At 45.6% G+C, this 13045-nt stretch overlaps 1 protein-coding gene across 2 annotated transcripts in view; it reads left to right on the forward strand.

The window, feature by feature from the left end:
- The window catches only part of capn7 (calpain 7), a 39801-nt gene extending 28736 nt beyond the window's left edge, over positions 1-11065 (forward strand). For both annotated transcript variants that reach the window (XM_056285914.1, XM_056285915.1), the window contains one exon: positions 9216-11065. In XM_056285914.1, the coding sequence (XP_056141889.1) occupies positions 9216-9360 (145 nt within the window). In that variant the 3' untranslated portion in view covers positions 9361-11065. The remainder of the gene's footprint in view (positions 1-9215) is intronic.
- The last annotated feature ends 1980 nt before the right edge of the window (positions 11066-13045 follow it).

Genomic DNA, 13045 nt, shown 5'->3' on the forward strand with positions numbered 1-13045 from the left:
CACAAGTCTTCATGGTCTCACAGTACAAGTCAGTTAGCACACAAGTCTTCATGGTCTCACTACAAGTCAGTTAGCACACAAGTTTTCATGGTCTCACAGTGCAAGTCACTTAGCACACAGGTCTTCATGGTCTCACAGTACAAGTCACTTAGCACAAGTCTCCATGTTCTCACAGTACAAGTTAAACTGGTCATCACAGCATTGGCTGCATCACTGAGATAAACAGGGTCTCCACTCTCTCTCTCTTGTCTCTCCTTTTTTTTGTTGTGAGTTGTTGTTGAATGATTGTTTTTTGGGATTGTTAAAAGATGCATGTTGAGTGTTTGTAATTTGACAAGTATTGTTTATATGTTTAGAAAGATTTCAAGTCTGTTTTTTGTTAATTTTTTCTGTTAAATAAAGACTTGTTTTAAAATTCTCTTCTCTCCACACACGTTCTCTCTCTTTCCTCTCTCCACATGCACTCTCTCTCTCTCTCTCTCTCTCTCTCTCTCTCTCTCTCTCTCTCTCTCTCTCTCCCTCTCTCTCTCTGCACTGCATGTGGGAAGGTTGGGTGCGTCAGCGTGAGTGAGGGTGTTGAATGAGCTTGAGTGTGTTTTTTGGCTTAATTCACTGGGTTTCTACTGCTTTCTCTTTTCTTTTCTTCTCTACATGGCGAGGTGAGAGAAGTTTAATTTTACTTCGTTGCTGGTGGTTGGAAAGTGACTGGAGTAGCTGGTGGGAGTTTGGTGGTGTGCAGTATGGTACCCCTCCCTGGTGAGGGCTCGTCTCCCCTGTCTATCAGACACGGGGTTAGAGTCGTGGTTGACTCGCGGTACACTGTCGAACAGGTTCTCCTGGCTGCAGGAGAACAGGTCGGCTATGAGAACATCACCTACGGCTCTTGAATGAATAAAGCCATGGTGGCTTTTCTCCGAGAGGCTTGTTTAGTCCACCTGTTGGTCAAGAGAGGCCTGGTGCTGGACGATCTGTTTGTAGCCGTCTCGCCATTGTTTGTGCCGTCGACACGTGTTACCGTCTCAGGTGTACCTATGTTTATCCCGAACGAGCTCATTGAAAGAGAACTGAGTGGTTTTGGAAAGTTTGCTAGTGGGTTCAGAACAGTTTGTCTGGGCTGTGACGACGCTAGACTGCAGCATATTAACTCCCTGCGGAGGCAGGCCTTCATGTATTTAAATGACCCCTCAGAACATCTACAAGTGTCGTTTAAAGTCAAATACGAACACGGTTTCTACACTCTGTACGCGAGTTCTGGCATGAAATGTTTTGAGTGCGGCGATGTCGGCCACAAACGTTCATCCTGCCCGCACAGGGAGCCCATAGCAGGCAGCAGTTCAAGCGAGCCACAGCCTGATGGCGCCGCTGAGGGCGGTAGGCCGCAAACAGTGCAGCAGGCAGCGGGAGATACCGCAAACGGTGATCCCCAACCTGGTATGGAGGGAAATGTAACAACTGAGCAGGACAGCAATACTGTAAATGACGGTAATCTGAGTGGTACTGAAGCACAGGATGTGGATGTATGCAGAGACGGGGGACAGACAGAACCAGTGAGAGACAGTCACCCAGCTGAGGCTGAGAATCAGGTCTCTGCAACAGGTGAGTCACACTGAAAACGCTGGAAATGAAGATGAGGACATGTTAGAGGATGATGGCCTGTCTCAGTTTACTGATGTTGTGTCACAAGGTGATCAGCAGTCATATTCATGAAAGGAGATTAATGATTTCATTAACAAAACTTATGGCAGACAGTCTGTGGAAGTATCAGATTTCTTCTCAGATGTGGACAGGTTTGTTACCTCTGTTATGAAGATTAGAAAAACGGCTGGATATGAAGAGCTCAGTAAACAAGAGGTTTCGTCCAAAGAAGATTCTGATGAAACTTAGGAAAGAAAGGTGAGGAAAGGTTCCTTTAAATGTTCAAAACTGAAATATACACTCACCGGCCACTTTATTAGGCACACCTGTCCAACTGCTCGTTAACGCAAATTTCTAATCAGCCAATCACATGGCAGCAACTCAATGCATTTAGGCATGTAGACATGGTCAAGACAATCTGCTGCAGTTCAAACCGAGCATCAGAATGGGGAAGAAAGGTGATTTAAGTGACTTTGAACGTGGCACGGTTGTTGGTGCCAGACGGGCTGGTCTGAGTATTTCAGAAACTGCTGATCTACTGGGATTTTCACGCACAACCATCTCTAGGGTTTACAGAGAATGGTCCGAAAAAGAGAAAATATCCAGTGAGCGGCAGTTCTGTGGGCGAAAATGCCTTGTTGATGCCAGAGGTCAGAGGAGAATGGCCAGACTGGTTCGAGCTGACAGAAAGGCAACAGTAACTCAAATAACCACTCATTACAACCGAGGTATGCAGAAGAGCATCTCTGAACGCACAACACGTCGAACCTTGAGGCAGATGGGCTACAGCAGCAGAAGACCACACCGGGTGCCACTCCTGTCAGCTAAGAACAGGAAACTGAGGCTACATTTTGCACAGGCTCACCAAAATTGGACAATAGAAGATTGGAAAAACGTTGCCTGGTCTGATGAGTCTCGATTTCTGCTGCGACATTCGGATGGTAGGGTCAGAATTTGGCGTCAACAACATGAAAGCATGGATCCATCCTGCCTTGTATCAACGGTTCAGGCTGGTGGTGGTGGTGTAATGGTGTGGGGGATATTTTCTTGGCACACTTTGGGCCCCTTAGTACCAATTGAGCATCGTGTCAACGCCACAGCCTACCTGAGTATTGTTGCTGACCATGTCCATCCCTTTATGACCACAGTGTTCCCATCTTCTGATGGCTACTTCCAGCAGGATAACACGCCATGTCATAAAGCTTGAATCATCTCAGACTGGTTTCTTTAACATGACAATGAGTTCACTGTACTCAAATGGCCTCCACAGTCACCAGATCTCAATCCAATAGAGCACCTTTGGGATGTGGTGGACCGGGAGATTCGCATCATGGATGTGCAGCCAACAAATCTGCAGCAACTGCGTGATGCTATCATGTCAATATGGACCAAACTCTCTGAGGAATGTTTCCAGTACCTTGTTGAATCTATGCCACGAAGGATTAAGGCAGTTCTGAAGGCAAAAGGGGGTCCAACCCAGTACTAGCAAGGTGTACCTAATAAAGTGGCCAGTGAGTGTATGTGATACACAAAAGGTGTTTTTTTCTGTCTTGGAAAGATTTCACTGTCTCTCATCCTTCATTTTCTCTCTTCTTTTAATGGACAGTTTGCGGGTAGGGAGTCTAAATATTAATGGAGGACAGGATAGAGTTAAGCAAGGTGTGGTAGCTGAGCTGAGTAGAGCTAAGAACATAGATGTGCTCTTCCTACAGGAAACACACAGCTCTGTAGACAACGAGATAGAGTGGGGAATGAGTTAGGCAGGCCAGGCTTTTTTGAGCCATGGTACCAACTTTAGTGCAGGTGTAGCTGTTCTTTTCTTGCAGCGCCACCTTTTAATAAATGTTTTGACATGTGAAGTGGAGCAGGGCAGAATTCAAGTAGTTCAGGCAACAATCCGAGAAATACCTTTTGTTTTTTTAAATGTGTATGCTTATAATACAGGCACTGATCGCTTGAGATTGTTTAGCAAACTGAGGGATAAACAAACAATTTAATAGGGGCTGAATCATAGTGGTGGGAGGAGACTGGAATTGCACTACACACCCTACAGTTGACAGAAACTCAGAAGAACCCCATCCACCGTCAGCTTCTTTTCTGTCCACTGTGGTCGCAGGAAACGACCTTACAGATGTTTGGAGGACACTTAATCCAACAGTTAGGCAGTACACATGGGTAAAAGCTGCCGAGGGTAGTTTGAGGGCAGCCAGGTTGGACAGGATTTACCTCAATCAAACATACGGCAACAGGTTGATTAAGTCCACGATATCACCTGTGAGATTTTCAGATCACCATTTAGTAGTGGCAGACTTTTCCTTACAAGTTCCATTTCGACACTGTTCCTACTGGCACTTCAATGTGTGGCTAACGCAGGATAAAGCCTTCTGTCAGTTCTCTGACTTCTGGAGTCATTAGAGGCGGAGGAAGAAAGATTTTGAGAGCTTAGCTCGATGGTGGGAGATAGGAAAAACACAAATTATGTCAGCAATACAAACGACACACTCGGTATGGAGAAAAACTGTCTTGACGAATTAGAGAGGGAACTTAGGATCTTAGAAGACGAAGTAATTATTGGACATGATGGCAACAGCAGCACCTGGGAAAGTAGGAGGAAGGCTTTAAGTAGGTTCCTACATGAGAAAGCAAAGGGTGCTTTAATCAGAACCCGAATTGCCACCATCAAAGACATGGATGCTCCAATTTCTTTTTTCTTTAAACTCGAAAGAAAAATTAGAAAGAACAATGTGATGATGCATCTCAAACTTCCCAGTGGGGGCAATAACAACTGATCCATCAGAGATGAGGAAGTTGGCCATAGACTTTTACAGCAGCCCGTTCAGTGTTGAGACCTGTGACTCTGACTGTGTGGAGGAGATAGTGGAGGGACTGCCTCAGCTGGGTGAAACACAGGTGACCTCGCTGGAGTCCCCCATCTCCTTTGACGAGATGTCTGCGGCAGTTCAGCAGCTCAGCTGTGGCAAAGCCTCTGGAGTTGATGGACTTCCTTCAGAGTTCTACAAGACGTTCTGGACTCTAAGTGGAGGAGACTTACACAATGTTTTTAAAGAATGGTTGAACTCTGGAACTCTACCTTTGAGTTGTAGAAGGGCTGTCCTGACACTGCTACCAAAAAAGGGAGATCTTGGCCTACTGAAAAACTGGAGACCAGTTTCATTGTTATGTACTGATTATAAGATAATTGCAAAATGTCTTTCAAATAGACTCAAACAGTGTATGGACACGGTTGTACATTACAGCCAGACGTACTGTGTTCCTGACCGTACAATTAAGGATAATCTTTTTTTAATATGGCATTATTGCCATATCTAAGCTCCAGGAGCTGGATGTTGGCCTGCTTTCCTTAGATCAAGAGAAGGCTTTTGACAGGATTGATCATTGCTATCTGTTCAAAACACTTGAAGGTTTTGGTTTTGGGGATAAATTTATTAATTGGATCAAGTTGTTGTATTCTGGAGCCAGTGTTCTGTTGAAGGTAGGAGGTGGACTCAGCCGACCTGTCTCTGTTAAGAGAGGTATAAGACAGGGTTGTCCCTTATCTGGAATGCTGTTCTCCCTGGTCATTGAACCGCTTTTATTTCAGCTCAGGCAGGGGCTCCCAGGACTAACCTTTTCAGGGAGCATCACTACTGCAGTTAGCTTATCAGCATACACTGACGATTTCACGGTTTTCATAACAACTCAAAACGATCTACAAATTCTCAAGCAGAAATTGGCCTTATACGAACAAGCTTCCTCTGCAAAAGTCAATTGATCAAAATCTGAGGGTCTCTTGCTGGGGGAGTGGAACAATAAAGAAAAGCCGACATTACCAGCGGGGCTGCAGTGGAATACAGAAGGGATAAAATGCCTAGGTGTCTTTCTGGGCAGTGACTGCTTTCTGAGCAAAAACTGGGAGGGTTTAATTGAAAAGATCAGTGCCTGATTTTCTAGATGGACTTGGATCCAGCCTCAGTTGTCCTATAGGGGGAGAGTCTTGATTGTTAACTTGATTGCCTTGATGTTCTGGCACCGGTTTACAGTTGTAGAACCTCCGGACACGCTCATACGGGAAGTACAGAAGACGCTGGTGGACTTCTGGGGAGGCTTTCACTGGACCAAGTCTGCTGTACTGTTCCTACCAGTGCTAGAAGGAGGCCAGGGCCTGATTGACCTCCATAGTCATATCATGGCTTTTCGCCTTCATACTGTGCAGCGCCTTTTATACCATGACCAGTGACTTTGGAGGGAAACAGCATCTGTGTTGCTTCGGAGGGTTATGAACCTGAACTATGACAAACACTTGTTCCTTCTGGACCTGGCTGGCATGGATTTCACGACAACACCCTTCTATCAATCTGTCCTCCGCGCTTGGGGAACGGTTTTATGCGCCAACAGAGACTACTCCCAGCTCTATGGCAGTGTAGGGGAGGAACCACTGTTCCATAACCAACTGATACGCTGCAGGATGCTCAGCTCCGTAAGTGTACAGAGATCCCTCATAAGAGCTGGACTTACGAAGTTAGTGTGTCTCAGATCAGGGGGATAGTGGAAGACGGCTGGCATTTTGAGCCAAGAGACTGGCTTTAAATCTCTTCGTTTGATGGAGAGGTTGTTGGAGGAAGTGATCAGTGCACTTCCTGGCTTCTTCAGAGAGGCACTAGGAGCAGAGTGTGGAGAGGATCAGCCAGCTATGCTGCCTGTCTTTCCATCTTTGTCAATCCGTGCAGCAGTGGAGGAGCAGGAGGAAGTGAAGGGGGCCGGCCATTCTATCCTTCAAAACACCAGAACTACATGACTTCTTAAGTACATCACAGAAGGCCTTGTACGCAGTCGCTGTAAAGGTTCTCAACAGTACATCACTAGCTGGCGTGCAGGAGTCGAGGTGGTTGAGTGTGTTGGCACCAGGCTCATCCCCCAGGGGCAGCTGGAGGTCCCTGTACAACCCCCCATAGAGAAACGCACTGCGGATCAACAGTGGAGGGTGGTACACGGGGCTGTGGTTACGAACAGACATGTGGCACACATTTGGCCATGTGGCACTTATGGCTCAGATGTCCCAGGTTGGGCCCTCTTTTCTCTGTCCTGCAGCAGAGGCTCAGAGGTTTAGGAGAGGGTCTTGAAGACAGCCTGTTTGTCTTTGGTCCGAGGTACACGGCAGCACAGTGCAGACGTGTCACCATGGTTAATGTTCTGATAGGTCAGGTGAAAATGAGCATTTGGCTTAGCGGACGGAACAAGATGAAAGGCACAGGGGCCACAGGGGCCACAGGGGCCATGCTCATGTTCAGGGGTCTAGTGGCGGCTCGGCTGAACATTGACATCATGTTTTTCAAACTTGGTTCACACTTGGAAGGATTTCTTTCTATGTGGGGACATGGGGAGGTGCTGTGCACGGTAGAAAACCAAGTGCTTCTTCTTCATTTCTGAAAAAAGGGAAAATAGGGGAAGGTGTGTATCCTTTTGTTTTTACTGTGTATGGTGATTGTTGTGTTTGTCCACTATGTGTATATGGGTATTTGTGTTAATGTTGTTATCTTGATGTGACTGAAGAATTGGAACATTACAGGCTTGGTTAAGGTCAAAAGTCTCTTCCTCTCCTGTCTTCCTTTCCTCTCCTGTCTTCCTCTCCTGTCTTCCTCTCCTCTCTCCTCTCCTGTCTTCCTCTCCTCTCTCCTCTCCTGTCTTCTTCTCCTGTCTCCTCTCCTGTCTTCCTCTCCTCTCTCCTCTCCTGTCTTCCTCTCCTATCTTCCTCTCCTCTCTCCTCTCTTGTCTTCCTTTCCTCTCATATCTTCCTCTCCTCTCATGTCTTCCTCTCCTCTCTCCTCTCCTGTCTTCCTCTCCTCTCTCCTCTCCTGTCTTCCTCTCCTGTCTTCCTCTCCTCTCTCCTCTCATGTCTTCCTCTCTTCTCCTCTCCTCTCCTGTCTTCCTCTCCTGTCTTCCTCTCCTCTCTCCTCTCCTGTCTTCCTCTCCTCTCCTCTCCTGTCTTCCTCTCCTGTCTTCCTCTCCTCTCTCCTCTCCTGTCTTCCTCTCCTGTCTTCCTCTCCTGTCTTCCTCTCCTCTCCTCTCCTGTCTTCCTCTCCTGTCTTCCTCTCCTCTCTCCTCTCATGTCTTCCTCTCCTCTCCTCTCCTGTCTTCCTCTCCTGTCTTCCTCTCCTCTCTCCTCTCCTGTCTTCTCTCTCGCCACACTCTCTCTCTTTTCTCTCTACCCACTCTCTCTCTCCACTTACTCTCTCCACACACTCTATCTGTCGCTCTCTCTCCACACACACACGCACACACTCTCTTCCACACACTCTCTTCCACACACACTCCACACACACACACACACACACTCTCTTCCACACTCTCTCCACGCACACACTCTCTTCCACACACTCTCTTCCACACACTCTCTTCCACACACTCTCTTCCACACACTCTCTTCCACACACACTCCACACACACACACACACACACACTCTCTTCCACACTCTCTCCACGCACACACTCTCTTCCACACACTCTCTTCCACACACACTCCACACACACACACACACACACTCTCTCTTCCACACTCTCTCCACACACACTCTCCACACACACACACACACTCTCCACTTACTCTCGCCACACACTCTATCTGTCGCTCTCTCTCTCCACACACGCACACACACACACACTCTCCACACACTATCTGTCGCTCTCTCTCTCCACACACACACACACGCACACGCACACACACTATCTGTCGCTCTCTCTCTCCACACACACACACTCTCTCTCTCCACACACTCTCTCCACACACACACACACTCTCTATACACACACATACACACACTCCACACACACACACACTCTCTCTCTATACACACACATACACACACTCTCTCTGCACTTACTCTCTCCACACTATCTGTCGCTCTCTCTCCACTTACTCTCTCCACACACTATCTGTCGCTCTCTCTCTCCACACACACACACTCTCTCTCTCCACACACTCTCTCCACACACACACACTCTCTCTCTATACACACACATACACACACTCCACACACACACACTCTCTCTCTATACACACACATACACACACTCTCTCTCTCCACACACACACACACTCTCTCTCTATACACACACATACACACACTCTCTCTCCACACACACATACACACTCTCTCTCTCTCTCTATACACACACTCTCTCTCTCCACTTACTCTCTCCACACACTATCTGTCGCTCTCTCTCTCCACACACACACGCGCGCGCACACACACACACACTCTTACACACACACACACACACACACACACACACACACACACACATAATCCAGTGAGTCAAGTAAATTCTTTATGAGACAGTACAAGTCTGTTTCATGTCATAATGGAGCTGATGGTTGCTTATGACATGAAACAGGCTTGTATTGTCTCAAAGAATTTACTTGACTCACTGGATTATTTTGCTCCTTATTTGTTGAGCACTTTCCCTGCTGTTGAATGTTTCTTTTAACAAAGTTGTGTGTGTGTGTGTGTGTGTGTGTGTGTGTGTGTGTGTGTGTGTGTGTGTGTGTGTGTGTGTGTGTGTGTGTGTGTGTGTGCGTGCAGGTGTGGTTTCTGCTACCTGGAGTTGGACCACGTCCCAGCAGGCATCTACAATGTCACCCCCACCACCTTCCTGCCCAAACAGGAAGGACACTTCTTCTTGGACTTTGGCAGCGCCACACCCCTCAAGGTGTCCCTGCTCCCATGAGGAGAGAGAGAGGAGGGACACAGAGGTGGAGAACACACTGACAGACCCGTGTAAGGGCTTCACGCGGTGGTGATGTCCCTAGAGCCAGACTTTAGATGTTTTACTGAGGCATCATGGACAGTAAGCGTAAAGGATGTGACTGTTCCTTTCCAAACACCCCCTCCTTCTCGTCATCTCCTCACAACACACTTTTCTGAGCTGTAGTAAACTAGAAGGGCCTTGGTCAGTTGACTTGACCTTCAGAGCTGAGTCCTGGTAACTGTTGCCCTGTATAGGTCTGACTTGTCTGATGGAACAGAGCTGGAATCAGACCTGATGAAGGAAAGTGGAGATGTAGCTGTTTCTGGACTGGACTTAAGACTGTCAGGGCCAAAGACAGGAGAGATCCCATCCACAGAAAGAGCCTGACAGCAAGCAAAGGAAAGGAGCTGGAGAAGCCACACAGACCTCCCACCCTTCCACAGTGACAACATTAATACGGTGGCCGTCTGTTTAAAGTGAGCTCACAGCAGCCACAGGCTGCGCTCACCAGAGGGCTGCTTTTCTGAAATGGAAAAAGTTTCAGCATGGATGAAATCTCCATTTTATTAGTTTAATTGGGACTATTTGACCACTTCCTGGACTAGACTGAATGTGAGCCCCCTAGAGAGACGGACAGTGAAACACCGGTCACTGGCTAAGTGCTGGTACATGTTGTCTGTGGATGGAAGAAGGTTAGTCTGACAGAAACCTGCTGGAGAGGTTTGAATCTTACAGGCACATCAAACAGCCCTGCATCATGAAATTATTGTCCGGTAATTTGGAATTTCTTTGCAAAATTAGTCTTTTCGTAGGTGCACCGGTTACTGGATTAACATTGTAGTCAATGTGATGAATGAAGGGATTACTCTCGTTGAGGCACCATAGGCAGCCAGTGGCCATCATTCTGGGTTTGCGTGCCACACTTTTTTAACAGGTACTCGTTCTCATTTCCTCTGCTGCCTTCAGACTGGACCTTATATTCTATCTTTTAAAATACCCCACGTTGGTCACGTTTGGAATTTGTTCCAACTTTTTTTTTTCCTCAGGAAATACAAAATGCACCACAGGGAATATAATATAATACTATATATAATATAATACTGTATATAATATAATACAGTATGGCAGCAAATGAATGATGTCTGCTTCATTACAAATATCAGCCCGCCGTATACTAAAGCCTCTCTAAGTTAGGATACATTACATATATATATATATATATATATATATATTACTATATTACTATATTACTATATATTTTACTATATATGTGTGTTTGTGTATATATATATATATATATATATATATATATATATAAAATTAGCAGAAAAAGTAAGGAAATGTGTGTTTGGTAGATTATTTCTTTGGTGTAACGATGCTTCTTGGCAGTAAATCTTCTATCAGGCAGCTGATGGGCAGCACCTGGGGTACCAGAAGCTCAACACAAGAGTCAACATTAGCAGCAAAATAAGCTGTTTGGCATTGGCAGAGAAGATTTCGCAAATGTTTCATGGGCGCAACCCACATACTCAGCTCTGCTGCTCATCCCACAAATGCAGGTTCCTTACACATGTGGCCCCATTTAAAAGGCAAATAAACAGGCTTTCCACCGGTATAAGATTTACTGCCAAGAAGCATTGTTACAACAAAGACATAAACTACCAAACACACATTTCCTTACTTTTTGTGCGTAGTATATATATTACTATAGATTATATATATATATAAATATGTGTGTGTGTGTATGTGTATGTATGTATGTGTGTGTGTGTGTGTGTGTGTATGTGTATATATATATATTACATACACACACACACACACACACATATATAATGTGTATAATGTGTGCACGTGTTAATCTGTGTGGAGGGTACCGGTGACCTTCTCCTAAGGAAGAACCTTCTCCTAATTAACTGTATTGCTACGTAGGTACTTGTTCACATTTGGTTGATACTGATGCACTTTTGTGTTTTTCTGCATTGTGTTTTCTGCCAAAAAGACAAAATCAGAAGTGATTTGTGAGTTACGTATGTCTGTAAGTCGACTGACAGTGGCGCCAGTTCAGTGGACCAGAGGAGAATCTGGTCGTGCTGGTTCAGAGCCGGGTGGCAGCGTGACCTCGTTGTTTCTCGCTGTGTAAGTAAAAAGGAAGTAAAAAGTGGAGTGTGTGGTGTGCTGGTGACTACACAGGGTTTCTTACTTGTGAGGCTCTCAGGCACATCTCTTCACCGAGCATGGCAGTGAGACTGACAGCGGTCCTCCGCCGGTAGAACGTGTTGTCTTGCTAGCATGCCGAAGCACTTCATGATGTTCATCAAGTCCACCTCCAGCATCCAGGTAACAGCCCCGACTTTCACGTGAAACCACTTAGAGAACTGAACTCGTGGCTCATACGGGAACACAAGTCAGCAAGTCACCAGAGCACCTTTCATACAGACACGTCTGTTACTTCGAGCAGCCGCGGACTCGGCCTCTGAAGCTGAGCTAGGGAGCAGCAGCCATGCTGAGTAACTTCGCTCTTTTGTGTCCACTGTTAGGGTTTGAATACTGTTATTACTGTATGATAGTTGATTGTCTGTAACCACACTGACAAATGGAGCCTACCTACCGTGAAAGCCACCGGGGGGGCAGCTGGTGACTGTTAATGAGCTGATGGTCATGTGACACGCTCAGCTGCAGATGTTGAGCCAGGGTGAAGTGTTGCTCTGAATAAGCAGGACACATCTGCCCAGTGGATGTGAGATTGTTGCTCAATAATAAATCCTCATTTACATGAAATGTCATGACTTTTTTTCTCTTATAAATTTAGTGACTTTTTAACATTAGTGACTCCCCCAGTTAAATAATTAATGAGGACGGTCTTATGTCTGTCTGTTGTGATTTTCCTAAGTCTGGTTCCATATAACAGGAAATGTACCAGCAGCAATCCATTTGGATTTAATGGCAGATTTAAATTACGAGTGGCTGCAAAATGTCTCATAGACTCATGGCTCATTTACCTCTATCACATTATCTTAGCTTATAGCTGTGTCTCGCATGACATTATCTTAGCTTATAGCTGTGTCTCACATGACATTATCTTAGCTTATAGCTGTGTCTCACATGACATTATCTTAGCTTATAGCTGTGTCTCGCATGACATTATCTTAGCTTATAGCTGTGTCTCACATGACATTATCTTGGCTTATAGCTGTGTCTCACATGACATTATCTTAGCTTATAGCTGTGTCTCACATGACATTATCTTAGCTTATAGCTGTGTCTCACATGACATTATCTTAGCTTATAGCTGTGTCTCATGACATTATCTTAGCTTATAGCTGTGTCTCATGAAATTATCTTAGCTTATAGCTGTGTCTCACATGACATTATCTTAGCTTATAGCTGTGTCTCACATGACATTATCTTAGCTTATAGCTGTGTCTCACATGACATTATCTTAGCTTATAGCTGTGTCTCACATAACATTAGCTTATAGCTGTGTCTCGCATAACATTATCTTAGCTTATAGCTGTGTCTCACATAACATTATCTTAGCTTATAGCTGTGTCTCACCTGACATTATCTTAGCTTATAGCTGTGTCTCACATAACATTATCTTAGCTTATAGCTGTGTCTCACATGACATTATCTTAGCTTATAGCTGTGTCTCACATAACATTAG

The sequence above is a fragment of the Lampris incognitus genome, chromosome 9 (assembly GCF_029633865.1).
Source record: "Lampris incognitus isolate fLamInc1 chromosome 9, fLamInc1.hap2, whole genome shotgun sequence".
NCBI classification, from domain to species: domain Eukaryota; kingdom Metazoa; phylum Chordata; class Actinopteri; order Lampriformes; family Lampridae; genus Lampris; species Lampris incognitus.